Here is a 14,326-nt window from a genome sequence, read left to right as displayed (position 1 = left end):
CCGTCAAGGGTACTTATGCCAGATAGCCGCCTTTCCATGGTGCTGTGACATAAGCCCGGCACGGGTGTCCTGTGCCTGCTAAAGCGGGTATCGAGCGGTCTAAAGACAGCCGGGCACCTGCTCTAACGGGCGGGATTGATTTCAACATCGATCTCACCCCACCGATTCAACTCCTTAGATGCGGCGCTCAAAAGCGAGTGCCGCATCCAAGTGGTTTTGGAGGGAGACGGCTCCCTCTCTCACCCCATCAGCACCCTGCAGTTGCAATCGCAGGGTGCCGATGGCTTCTATGGCAGCCGGGGGCCTAACAAGGTCCCCCAGGTCTGCCTGTAGTGGATGCCTGCTAGGCCATGCCTGAGGCATGACCTAGCAGGTGCCTGTCAGTTTTACACTGTCAGGCAATAATACGCTGCAATACAGAAGTATTGCAGTGTATTATAAAAGCGATCAGAAGATCGCATAGTGAAGTCCCCTAGTGGGACTAAAAATAAAGTTATCAAAAAGTTTAATAAAGTTAATAATAAATAAATAAAAATCCCAAATGAAAAACCCCCTTTTTCCCTTATAAAAGACTTTAATATAAAAAAAAAAAAAAAATGAAAACATTACACATATTTGCTATTGCCGCGTAAGTAACGACCCCACCTATAAATCGATTACATTATTTAACCTGCACGGTGAACGTAAAAAATAAAATAAAAAACAATGCCAGAATTGCTGTTTTCTGTTCATCCTGCCTTCAATTTTTTTTTATAAAAAGTGATCAAAAAGTCGCATGTACTGCAAAATGGTACCAATAAAAACTAGAAGTCGTCCCAAAAAAAACAAGCCACATACAGCTGCATCGGCATAGAAATAAAACAATTATGGCTCTTAAAAGATGGAGACACAAAAACAAATAATTTTGAAAAAAAAGTGTTTTTACTGTGTAAAAGTAGGAAAACATAAAAAATCTATATAAATTTGGTATCACCGCAATCATAATGACCCACTGAATAAAATGTTATTTATATCACACAATAAACGGCGTAAATCTAAGATGCAAAAAAGTGTGGCGAAATTTATGTTTTTTTTTTCCATTACCCCCCAAAAAAAGTTAATAAAATGTAATCAATAAATTATATGTACCCCAAAAATGGTGCTATTAAAAAATACAACTTGTCCTGCAAAAAACAAGATATTATACATCTATGTGGACGAAAAAATAAAAAAGTTATAGCTCTTGGAATGCGACGATGGAAAAACGTAAAAAATTGATTGGTCATTAAGATCTAAAATAGGCTGGCCATTAAGGGATTAAGTTGTAAAAGGCGTGCAAAGTTTTCCTCAGGGAAATCAGCTTGAAGTATACAGTATATAGCCAGAGTAGCTCTAAATGATCTCTGCTTACCATTTTCCTCCCTCCTCATCCCTACAGCCACATGTGGCTTGCAGGCCTCTTTTATATGGCTTCTTACTCCTAACCTTAAGTCCAGGATTCAGGGATCCCAGGATATCTCACATCTGCCCTGATAGAAGAGATTGATCATAGATTGCTCTCAACCAACCAAATTCACCAGCCCTGATCTCTGACCTCAGAGATTGGCACAGGAAGACTTCGCTATATTTAAGTGGCTGCTGATTGGCTGTTTAAAGGGATTGTACAGGATTAGTAAAACATGGCTGCTTTATTCCAAAAACAGCGCCACACCTGTTCACAGGTTCTGTGTGTTATTGCAGCTTCACATCATTCATTTCAATGGTGCTGAGCTGCAATAAAAGAAGACAGCCATGTTTTTCTAATTCTATATAACCCCTTTAAATGTCTGTTGCTGTTAATGGAGTAGAGAGTAGTAAAGGACCATGGAGGAAGCAAATACAGTGGCTTAGCTAGGGGGGCAGGTGGGGCATGTCCAGCGGGCGCAACTTGGTGGTAGGGTAGGGGGGGCACCGCAGAGCAGCTGATCGGACACCTGCAGCAGCGATCAGCATTAGGAAGAGCTAGGAGTTCATGCGGCGGCGCTCTGACAGGGGTTCTATGACGGTGGTGAGTGGACCAGTACAGTCACCTGACCTCACATCAGTGACATGAGGTCAAATAACTCAGGTCAGGTGACTGGACTGGTCCACTCCCGATCTGTCACCGACCCTAGTCAGAAGGAACTCCTCTGCTGCGTGTGCCGCATGACCTCCTCGGCTCCTCCCGTGAGTCACATCAGCCAGAGCGGAGAATGGTAGCGGTAGGCTACCGCTCTCTGCTGTGTTTACAGTGTTGCGCTCAGTACAAGAGGGGGAGTGTGGCGCAAATACAGGGGCGTAGATAGGGTGGGGCAGGCGGGGCATGTGCTCCGGGCGCAACTAGGTGGTAGGGATGGGGGGGCCGCCGCAGAGCAGCTGATCACTGCTGATAGGCGCCCTGTAGGTCGGACACCTGCAGCGGCGATCAGCGTTAGGAAGAGCCAGAAGTTCATGCGGGGGCACTCTGACTGGGGTCTGTGACGGCCCGGGAGTGGACCAGTAGCTCTCTGCTCTGTTTACAGTGTGGCGCTAAGTACAAGGGGTGGAGTGTGGCGCTAATTACAAGGGGGGAGTGGCGCTATCTACAAGGGGGCTGTGTGGCGCTATCTACAAGGGGGGCTCTGTGTGGCGCTATTTACAACGGGGGCTGTGTGGTGCAGTTTACAAGGGGGGATGTGTGGCGCTGTTTACCATGGGGGGCAGTGTGGTGCTATTTACAAAGGGGCAGTGTGGCGCTATTTACAAGGGGGCTGTGTGGCACTATATACAATGGGACTGTGTGGCGCTATATACAAGGGGGGCTGTGTGGCGCTATCTACAAGGGGGGCTGTGTGGAGCTATCTACAAGGGGGGCTATGTGGCGCTATCTACAAGGGGGGCTATGTGGAGGTATCTACAAGGGGGCTGTGTGGTGCTATTTACAAGGGGGCAGTGTGGCGCTATTTACAAGGGAGCTGTGTGGTGCAATATACAAGGGGGGCTGTGTGGCGCTATATACAAGGGTGGCTGTGTGGCCCTATCTACAGGGGGCTGTGTGTGGCACTATCTGCAGGGTGCTGTGTGTGGCCTCTTGAATTTATTTTATTTTCATTTATTTTTATATTAACAGTTTTATATAACTATATCTCTTGTAAAATGTAGAAATGCTTTTATGCTCGAGTTACATTAAAAAAATTGTGAAAAAAAATTACACTCCAGTGATTGATAGAGAAAGCAAACGTAGCGAGGGGGAAGGAGATGTTGTGTTGGGGGGGGGGGTGGTGGTGCCAATCTGAATCTTTTCCCCGGGTACAGGAGAACCTAGCTACGTTATATTATAGGGACACTCTTTGGACCCTGATATGTGACTGATGCAATTTATGAGCAACTGTATAGTAGGCACAATTTTTACTGGTATAACAATATATAAAAAAAATCAGGGCACTCACCCTTCAAGATCAATCTCAGCACTTGACTAGCCTAAGTAGAGTCATGTGCTGATTAACCACTTTACCTTTATTCCCCTTCTTTCGCCTCCTTCCCAATAAAGACACGTGACAAACGAGGTTGGATGTGAAATGGCCACAGCAGCCGTTTATTTATTTAACATAAATTAAATGCAATTTAATCCGAAACATTCGGATAACTCTTTTAGGAATTCGACCAGAGAATTCCTACTATAATTCACATGACCCAACATGGGTCAATTAACACTAAACAGAGCAGGGGAAGTCCTTGAAGCCATTTTTCCGATTTCCTTTAAATTAGCCATCTGCAAACCACCACCAACTATTTACCTCCAGCCGTAAACCAGCTCGGAAGCACCGCTCACCCCTGCAGATGGCTCCAACCACCAGAAGACCACTTCAAAGGGATAACACCCTATGAAGTCTTCAAATGATCTACCATTTTGGGAGACGCATACCCCCGATGCGACCCCCCCCACCATTTTGTATTGACCAACCTCAAGGACTCCCCCCGCCAGCTGCCATGACACCCGGACCTGCTTAAAAGAAATAAAACAAACACAAGTTACATAAGCATACATCAAAAACACGAAAACAGATAAACCCACACCCTGATCTCATAAACGGACCTAATTCAGGGCGGGTGGGTGGGAGCTAAGTTTTCCTTGTTTCTCCTCCCGCTGCTTCCGGCTCAATGCCGAAAACAGCGGGAGGGACAGTTATCACACCTCTGCTCCTCCCATCCCTCCCTCCTACCTCACCCACCTGTCTTCCTATTGGCTGAACCCTCCCTCCTACGGCAGTCATGGAGGCTTCCCGTTAAGCCCTCCGTGCTGCCGTCCAGCCTCTGCTTGACTAGCCTAAGTAGAGTCATGTGCTGATTAACCACTTTACCTTTATTCCCCTTCTTTCGCCTCCTTCCCAATAAAGACACGTGACAAACGAGGTTGGATGTGACTCCCCCCGCCACAGCGAAACAGGCCTTGACCACCTTAAGCCTGTGAGTCCCTCCAAACCACCACCGCCCTCTCAATTCCTTCTGCTAAAGCAAGGCTCCACAAATCAATTCCAACCTCGGTCAAATGTACCCCATCACTCCTCCAATAATTACTGACCCCTGACTCCAAATCCTTGTGACGAACACAAATGTCCCCGTTCTTAGCAACAAAACATGACACCGCCCGGTTTACCTTAATGCGGGCTTTGTTAACCCTTTCGACCGATCTTGCCAAACGCCAAAACTTCCTCGGAACGATGTCCGACCAAACAATCACCAGTTGAGGATAAGATACCCATAAACTCAATAGATCGTGTTTAATATCCCGCACTAACTCGCGAAACGGGCGCACCCCCAGATCATTCCCCCCCACATGTAACACCAGAACCTCCGGAACCCTGTCTAACTGAGAGTATGTCTGAAACTCAGCAAGTACCCGGCTCCACAACATACCTCGGAAGCCCAGCCAGTGTACAACCGCATCGTGCCGCGGAATGCGAAGCTGGCGGCCATCTGTGCGAACGTCCGCCCGCAATGCCCCCCAGTGCAAAAAAGAATGTCCTAAAATCCACACTAGGCAAGGTTGATGATCTGAAAAGAGAAACAAAACCGCACATGTCAAACAATCAAAACACCTGACCGACTCGCAACAAATGAGGGCGCACATAAGTCCGAAACCTATTGGACTCCCACCGGCCTATGCGCCGCACACCCTCGTCATCCAGCCCCCATCGTCCCACTTCAGTAGCAGCGCCAATCCTGAACGAGTGGGACGAGTAATACCCCTGCCCTACGCCAACCGCAGCCAAGCATTTTTTTAAACACCGCACCAAATTGATACCTGGACAAAAACGAGCCATTCTTATGACGGAGCAATGGCGCCTCGGGCTCCCCAACCAGTGGTTTAAAAGCCGCCATACAAGCGACTGGACACATTGCCGACCCTGGGAGGGCAAACAATACTATCCGCTTACCCCTACCCGCTTGATCAGTCTTGGACCACCGCAAAAACAACTCAAGTCTATCCTCATATAGACCCACGTCAGCCTGCCGCAATCCCCCAGCCCTAGCCGCACTAGGAGAAACCAACTCCCCAATTCTGAGTGCTCCGAAAAACGCGAGGGAAAAAGCCAACCGGAACAACACTACCTCATCAGGTGAATTAGAAACAGCCCCCAGCGATGCACCCAACGACCCAAGTAGGGAAAAAGAAACGGTTCGCCGCTGATCTGCTACCGCCCTACCCCGACGCAGACCTTTTAAAGCCTGCCATACTAAAAAATGTTTGGACACATCCTGGAAACCCCGTAATTTGAATCCAAACGCCAAACCAGCAACAAAACGATTCACTTTTGCCAGGGAACACCCCGCCTCCCCAGCAACCCCCAACCAGTACAATAACGCCACCAACCTGTCTTGCGCCGTGCTGACGTTACCCAGCACTCTTACCCACTCCTCCCACTGCTGCCAACACGCCGAATAAGCGCTCCACGTCGCGCTAGCCAACGACCTTTCAATCAACCGTTCCACGGGACCGAAATCAGACCCCAGAGATGTTCCAGGCAAGCCAAACCGACCAGCTCCGCTCCCGGTGCCATTTGCCGAAAACGATCCCACTGCGAGCGAGAAAGAGCATCAGCAATACAATTGGAAACCCCAGGTACATGCACCGCAACCACCCACGTGTTTAAAGACAAGCACACCAAAACTAGGTGATGCAACAACTGAACCACCGGTGGAGAAGATGCTGACAAGTTGTTAATTGCTAACACCACCCCCATGTTATCGCAGTGGACACGAACCTTTTTATCCCTGAGCCTGTCCCCCCAAATGGTCACCGCCACCACGATGGGGAACAGCTCGAGCAGGGCCTGATTTCGCATAAGACCGCCAGTCACCCAGCTGTCCGGCCAGTTCCCCGCACACCATTGTCCTCCTGCATACGCGCCAAAACCACCAGACCCTGCCGCGTCAGTAAACAGTTCCAACTCGCCCATCTCCTGTACCCGCGACATCCACAACGATCTACCATTATACTGCCCGAGGAACTCGTCCCAGACCTGCAGGTCCGCCCTGTGATCCCCACCAATCCTCACAAAATGATGTAGAGCCCGAATACCCGCCGTCGCTGACGCCAACCTCCTGCTAAAAACTCTACCCATTGGCATAATTCGACAGGCAAAGTTCAACTTTCCAAGCAGTGACTGAAGATCGCGCAACGTGATCTTCTTCAATTGGCAAGCCCGCCTGATCTCCTGTCGCAATGGCAATAATTTATCCTCAGGCAGCCTGCACTCCATTGCCACCGAATCAATTTGGATCCCCAAAAAACAGATGGTAGATACCGGGCCCTCTGTTTTTCCAGGCGCCAAAGGGATTCCAAAGTCCGTCGCAACCTTCTGCAAGGAATACAATAAATGACCGCAAACCGGGGACTCGCTAGGGCCTACGCACAAAAAATCATCAAGATAATGTATTAAGGAATCGACCCCGGCCACACCCTTCGTCACCCACTCCACGAAGCTACTAAACGCCTCGAAGTATGCGCAAGAAAGGGAGCCCCCCATTGGAAGATACCTATCAACATAAAAAACCCCGTCCCAGAAGCAACCCAACAGCCGTTGGCTATCTGGATGTACCGGCAGCAAGCGAAAGGCCGACTCAATGTCAGTCTTTGCCAACAACGCACCGGGCCCCGCCTCCCTCACTAACGCCACCTCTTTGTCAAACGAAGTGTAAAAAACCGAACATAAATCGTGATCTATCCCATCGTTCACCGACGCTCCCCTGGGAAACGACAAATGCTGTATCAACCGGAATTTGTGAGGCTTCCGCTTTGGCACAACTCCCAAGGGTGATACCACTAGATTCTCAATCGGCGGCTCAGCAAAAGGACCGGACATCCGACCCAAAGACACTTCTTTCAAAAGCTTTTCTGAAACGACCGCCGAGTGCAGATAAGCCGACTTGCGCCGTGTCACCGGAACCTCATATGGAGGGGGGGGGGGGATAACAAAACCAAACAAAAACCCCTCGTGAATTAACTTGGCCGCAACCCTATCCGGATATTCACTTAGATACGTGGCCATCCTTTCCACCCTCACCGGCGACCGCCCCTTGACCAACTGAAGCGGACTGCGGGCCTGACCGCCTACCCTTCCGCATACATTTTGAGGCCCCGTGCGAGGAGCCATTGCACTCCGAACAGACATGCTTAAATTTACAGGTGGCCCCGAACTTGCACTGGCCATCGTTGAATTGCCAGCAGAACCCCAGTTTTGACCCGGAACCTTGCCCGGGTTGACTAGACTGGCCCCCTTGGCCAACGCTCCCTGGAAAGGACTGCTTAACCGGCGCCGTAACCCGCAACCACAACGCAATATCCTTTTGATCCCAACGGATCGCCGTCCGGACTGCCTTCCGCTGACGAAATTGCTCGTCGTAACGCAACCACGCCTGGCCCCCGTACGCCCGATAGGCCTCCCCGATGGCATTAAAGTAACAAAACAACGCGAGCAATTTTCCGGCGCCTTTTCACCGATCACGCTTGCCAAAATAGCGAAAGCTTGCGACCAGTTGGCGAACGTCTGTGGGATAAGCCTATACCGCCGGCGTTCTTCTTCCTCTTTTTTACTCTCATCCCGCTTGCTCTTATCCAAATTGTACTTTGCAAGCGGCAGAAGAGAAAATATCTCCACATATTCATCCTTCCAAATCCATTCGCGTACCTCTTGCTTCAGGTGAGCCCCTAAAGGGCCCTCGAAACAGACGTAAACCTCGCCCCGAGTGCGATCATCAAGCCGAATCCTATCCCCATCCTTCTGCGCCTAGGTTTGGACCGACACTGCTACCGCTTCCTTTGCCATCCCCGGGACCTCCCCGACCATGGACCGCGACTGTATCTCACGAGGCCCTTCCCATACCACCACAGGAGACTCCGCCGGCGCTACCGGCGCCGCTGTCCTATCTAAGCGCCCGACTAGCTCGCGCAAACAACCCACTAACTCTGTTAAACCATCGCGCCCGGCAACGCCACTACCGACAGCCGCTACCCTGCTCGCTGACCCACCCCCAACACCCGACATGAAAATTGCTGGATACGGTAACGTAGGAGTTACACACTCACCAGGCTGCCCAGGCGCTGTATTCCCGCCAGCCGGAAAATCCTGACCGCGATGCGACTCATCCAGCTCTCCATCTTCCAAATCCTCTCTCGCTGCCGACTAGTACTCGCACCGACATCTACGACACAGGGATCCCGGCACGCTGACCGATGGGCCGGCAACCTGCCGCCCGACCGCAGGGACCCAGACTTCCGACCGGACCTGTTGCCTCGTCGTCATCGCTGATCTTGGCATCATCCCCGATGCTCTCGAGGAAGCCTGCCCCCTGGCCGGAACATCACCATGCGGGGCGGCCGTATACTGCCCTCCGAACACATCAGCTGAAGGCGGGGGTGTGACAGGGAGCCCGGCCTGCGACTCCCTGTTAACCGCCGAGCCCCGTCGCGGCTGGGGATTCCTGCCAGGACGCAGGCCCTGGGAGGAAGCGCCCGTCCCAGCAGCCTGTCCTGCAGCATCCCTAGAAGGGCTCCCCCTGCGACGCCGGGCCCGCGGGGCCACATCTGGACTAAGGCGCTCTGGTGGGCGAGTCCTACGGGAGCGGCGGGGTGACCTAGCCTGGGCAGCCGCCGCTCCCCCCGAAGCCCTCTGCTTTATTACAGCAGGGGCAGACATCAACATCTCTCCCCCCACCGCCGTATCCCCATCGTCTAAGAGGGGAGCGGGGGAGGGGAGCGCCTCAGTGCGGGCTGCCGACCCAGACGACGGGCCCGCCTGAGGGATCCGGGCCAGCGACGCTACAGTCTCCTCAAGCCAGCCCGGATCGTGGTAAGCAGCTGCTACCCGCAGCTGCTCAAGAAGCGAGACGGGGGACGCCATTGCAGTAAGTACACTACCTAACCTGAGCTGAGCTAAGTTTTCCTTGTTTCTCCTCCCGCTGCTTCCGGCTCAATGCCGAAAACAGCGGGAGGAACAGTTATCACACCTCGGCTCCTCCCATCTCTCCCTCCTACTTCACCCACCTGTCTTCCTATTGGCTGAACCCTCCCTCCTACGGCAGTCATGGAGGCTTCCCGTTAAGCCCTCCGTGCTGCCGTCCAGCCTCTGCTTTATTAGCAGGAGTTTAATGCAGGTAATCAAACGGGAGACATGTACATAGCAGTCACCCTACTGCTATGTGCATGACTCCCATTTGATTAATTTGGTTTTTTTCATTTTCGTTTTTTCCTTCCCGCCTTCCAGATGCAATAACATTTTTATTTTTTCGTCGACATAGCCGTATGAGGACTTGTTTTTTTTCGGGACAAGTTGTAGTTTTTAATGGCACCATTTATTGTATCGTATAATACAATACTGGGAAACTGAAAAAATATATATTTGTAAGGTGAAATGGGCAAACAACAGAGATTACACCATTTTATGGGGGGTGTTTGTTTTTACGGCGTCCATCAGGCAGTAAACACTACATGTTTACCTTATTCTACAGGTTAATATGATTACGATGATACCAAATTAGTTTTTTTCTTATATTTTACTACTTTTATTAAAAAAAAATGTTTTCAATTGTTTTGTGTTGCGCCATATTCTGAGAGCCTTAACTCTTTTTATTTTTTCGTCGATTTCAGCGATGTGAGGGTGAGCTGTAGTTTTTATTGATACCATTTTGGGGTACGTGCAACTTTTGTATCACTTTTTATTCCAATTTTTTAGAGAGATACTGTGACAAAAAAACAGCAATTTGGGAGTTTTATATATATTTTTTTACATGTTCACCAAGCGGGTTAAATAATGCAATATTGTAATAGTTTGGACTTTTACGGACCCGGTGATACAAGTTATGTTAACTTTTATTTTTTTTAACATTGCTTTAGGGAAAAATGGAAAAAGGTTTTTTAAACTTTTAATACTTTTTTTTTTTATTTAACAGTTTTTAACTTTTTTATTAGTCCCCCTAGGGGACTTGAACCAGCGATCACTTGCATGATATGCTGCAATACTAATGTATTGCAGTATATTGCTAGACAGACAGTCTCCTTCGAAGCCCTAACCAGAGGCCCACAGCCTGCCATGACTACCATTGGCACCCCCTGATCACCTCACGGAGGGGACGACAGCATGTCGGAGGTGGCCGCCTCGCGATTGACCGCAGCATTTAAGGGGTTAAATGGGAGGAATCAAAGTGATCTTTGATTCCGCCCATTGCAGTGAGGTGTCGGCTGTATTACACAGCCGTCACCCACTAAGTATGGAGCGAGCTCAGCCCGTTAGCCCGCTCCATACTTCTCCTTAATGGCTGTCATGTGGCATGGCGTTAAGGGGGTTAAATTGCTACTAACTGTCGGAACAGCTTAGTCTGAAATCATTGTATATTTGATCCTCAACAGATCTGCACATCGTTTTGATTAAAAAAAAATAGTTTTTCCACTCGAAAAACCTGTTTTTTTTGTTGCCAACTGTAGGTAAAGGTGCCAACTTATAGGTGAAGTATTACAGGAAAACATAAGAAATTAGACTACAGCATACTCGGTGTTACTATTCTAACTGTGAATATTGGGCCTCATTTATCAAAATCGTCCACCAGAAAAACTGACCTTGTTGTCTATAGCAACCAATCAGAACTCTGCGTTCTTTACTTATAAGCTGTATATTGTTAGCAGTAAGTCAAGGGAAAAAGCACTACAAACATTGTGTTTTTTTTCCTTTGGCGTTTGTCTTTATTTGTATTGCAATTTTTTCGTCAGTGGCATTTTTTCCGAAATGCAGCATACTCTAGGTGTGGCGTTTTTTTCAGCCAGTTTCTGGTGTTTTTGCCCTATAGAAATACATTAGTTTTTGGTTTAAAAAAATAAGTGTTAATGTATGTTGCATTATTGTGTGGTGTTTTTCACATTACAAATGATAAGATTCAAAAAGGAATATTTGAATCACATGATCTTTGAATTATGTGATTTGTAATGTGAAAAATGCCAAAGTAAAAACAGCGATACTAAAACACATTAGAAAAAAATGCCAAAGAATAGGCATGTACCATAAAAAAAAAACGCCGGTATTTTTACAATCAATTTTATAATAAAAAAAAAAAAAACACAAAAACTTTGTGTGGAGAAAGTCTAAATATGTTCACACAGAGTTTTTTGCAGGCAAATGCCTGGAAAAATCAGCTCCGGTTTTTTTAAGTGGTTTTGCACCACACACGTTTTTTGATGAGTTTTTTGCCGCGATTTTTGACGCATGTTTTGCCGCGTTTTTTAGGCTTTTTTTTTTTTAGCAATCCCTTCAACAGAAAGAAGGAAGTAACCATGAGCGGTTTTTGCCGAAAAACAAGTAAAAAATCGCGTAAAAAAAGTCAAAAATTGCGGCAAACAAACGCGTCAAAAAACGAATTTATTTCCGTCTCCCATTCATTTCAATGGGGTTTTTGAGGCGGAAAACGCCTCAAGATAGGGCATGTCGCTTCTTTTTACCGCGAGACGGTTTTTCCGCTCGCGGGACAAAAACGCTTCTGCCTCCCACTGAAATCAATTTAAGGAATTTTCGTACGTTCATTGGCGCGTTTCCGACGCGGTTTCCGCGTCAAAAAGCGTGTCAAAAAACTCTGTGTGAACATTGTTTGCACTTAAACCATAGTCCAGTTGACGTTATAAAGTACATTGCAAAAATCTATAATATTGCCATGAACCACTGTAGTCTGGAATGTCAGTAACATAAAAATAGACTTTAAGGGGGAACATCTTGCATCAATACTCACAGAAGATACCAACAAGGACTGGTGCGCACATGTTGGCGATTTATTATGGATGTTAAAACTATTGATACTGACAAGGTTTCTGTGTAATGTTACCCTACTGTCCGTATTTTCCTTTATTCCAAAATAGGAGACAGATCTATCTGCCCTGTAGTGATTTATAGATGTAATTTGTCTCTTCTTCAATGCAACCATGTAACGCTCAAGACTAATACATCCAGATATACATCTAGTGGAGTGGAAATGTATGACAGCTCATGTAATAATTCCCCATACAACTGTGCTACGCACATCATTTACTTTTAGGGGAGACAGACTTTTGTTTGCATGACTTTATCTATTGTTCTTTGAAGTATTTTGCAGTATTAAAGGGAATGTGTTGCCAGAAAAACATGTTTTTTTTTTAAAAATTAAACATTTAGTGTGTGGGTGATTAAACATGGTTCAAATTTTTTTTATTTTTTTCACGAGTCAGGAAATAGTCAGGAAATATTATAAATTAATTCTAATTTATAATACTACCCATTTTTGGTCACTAGATGGAGCTAGTTCCCAAAATTGCAGCATTGCAACATTGGGTTAAAAGCCCTCGCTCTAGTGAGCTCTCAGCATCCCCCCCTCCTTTATCCTGGCTAGTGCCGGGATAAACGAGGGGTTTGAAAGGTTTAACCTCCTACACTGTGTGTCGCCATTTTTTGAGGTAACCCACAGTGTAGTAGGTTTACATACAGTAGTAAACACACACAAACACTAACATACATTGAAATCTCTTACCTGCTCCTGCCGCCGCGGCTCCCTCCGGCCCGTCCGCTCCCTTTGCTGCCGCTGTTCCATGTGCACAAGTCCGGAAGCCGCGACCGGAAGTAGTAATATTACTGTCCGGCCGCGACTTCCGGTCCACAGGAAAATGGCGCCGGACGGCGCCAATTTCGAATAGGACTGTGTGGGAGCGGCGCATGCGCAGTTCCCACACAGACGCCGTACACGGCAGTCAATGGGACGGGAGCCGTTCGCAGTCCCTATGGGACTGTGGCTGCCGTACTCCATGTCTGTGTGTGTCGTTAATCGACACACACAGAAATGGAACAAAAAATGGCAGCCCCCATAGGGAAGAAAAAAGTGTAAAAATAAGAAACAGTAAAACACAAACACACAAATGAAAATAAACGTTTTTATTAAAGCACTAACATCTTTAACATATAAAATAATTATTTGTGATGACACTGTTCCTTTAATGCTATTGAATATATTTACATTGTAAGAAATAATAGATGTTACAACAAAATATAGGTAACCTCACCTGTTGGTAAAGTTGTACCAGATCCTGTTCTGCAGTTCAGAAGCAATCTATGGGCAATGTATAAGTGTATCTGTTTCCTCTCCTAGTTGTGACTGGGGCTGGAGATGGTATCGGTAAAGCATATTCAATTGAGGTAAGAAAACTTTTAGTAAGCTTCAAATTCTTGAATCGGGCTCTTTATTGTCAGTTGTATGTTCTATGTGGGTTAGCTTTCATTGCCATTTAATATTAGATGTTTTGTCATGACATTTGGAAAGCAGAGACGGGCATTGCATTTTTTTTTTTTATAAATCGAATACACATTAAAATAATATATTAATAATATATTATTATATTTACTTAAAGAGGTTGTCCCTATTCTGAAAATTGATGTAATTATTTTATATAATTAAAAGCTATACAATTTTCCTATATACAACCTGTATTATTTGCTCATGATTTTAAAGATCTCTGCTTGTTGTTATTCAGAAGGAACATTCATTGTTTGCTTCCAGTGGATAAAATTCTGTCCATGGTCATGTGTGATGGACACACAGGTGCTGGGATCGTTACAGTATGTGTATCAGAGCTATATCTTCTAACGATCCCAGCACCTGTGTGTCCATCACATGAGAATGGACAGACTTTTATCCACTGAAAGTAAAAAATGAATGTTCCTACTGGCTAAAAACAAGCAGAGGTCTTAAAAACGGTGAGGAATTAATACAGAAAGTGTATTGGAAAATTGGATGACTTTTAATTATACAAAAAATAACCTAACTTTCCTGAAACTGGACAACC

At 46.8% G+C, this 14,326-nt stretch overlaps 1 protein-coding gene across 1 annotated transcript in view; it reads left to right on the top strand.

Moving 5' to 3' along the window:
* Window positions 1-14,326, top strand: part of HSD17B3 (hydroxysteroid 17-beta dehydrogenase 3) — an 81,649-nt gene that overhangs the window by 16,278 nt on the left and 51,045 nt on the right. Inside the window, exon 2 of the mRNA XM_075852394.1 lies at window positions 13,633-13,679. Coding sequence (XP_075708509.1) covers window positions 13,633-13,679 — 47 coding nt within the window. The remainder of the gene's footprint in view (window positions 1-13,632; window positions 13,680-14,326) is intronic.

The sequence above is a fragment of the Rhinoderma darwinii genome, chromosome 1 (genome assembly GCF_050947455.1).
Source record: "Rhinoderma darwinii isolate aRhiDar2 chromosome 1, aRhiDar2.hap1, whole genome shotgun sequence".
Classification (NCBI taxonomy): Eukaryota; Metazoa; Chordata; class Amphibia; order Anura; family Rhinodermatidae; genus Rhinoderma; species Rhinoderma darwinii.
Note: the sequence above shows the minus strand (reverse complement) of the source record. Positions and strands in the feature narration are given on the sequence as shown.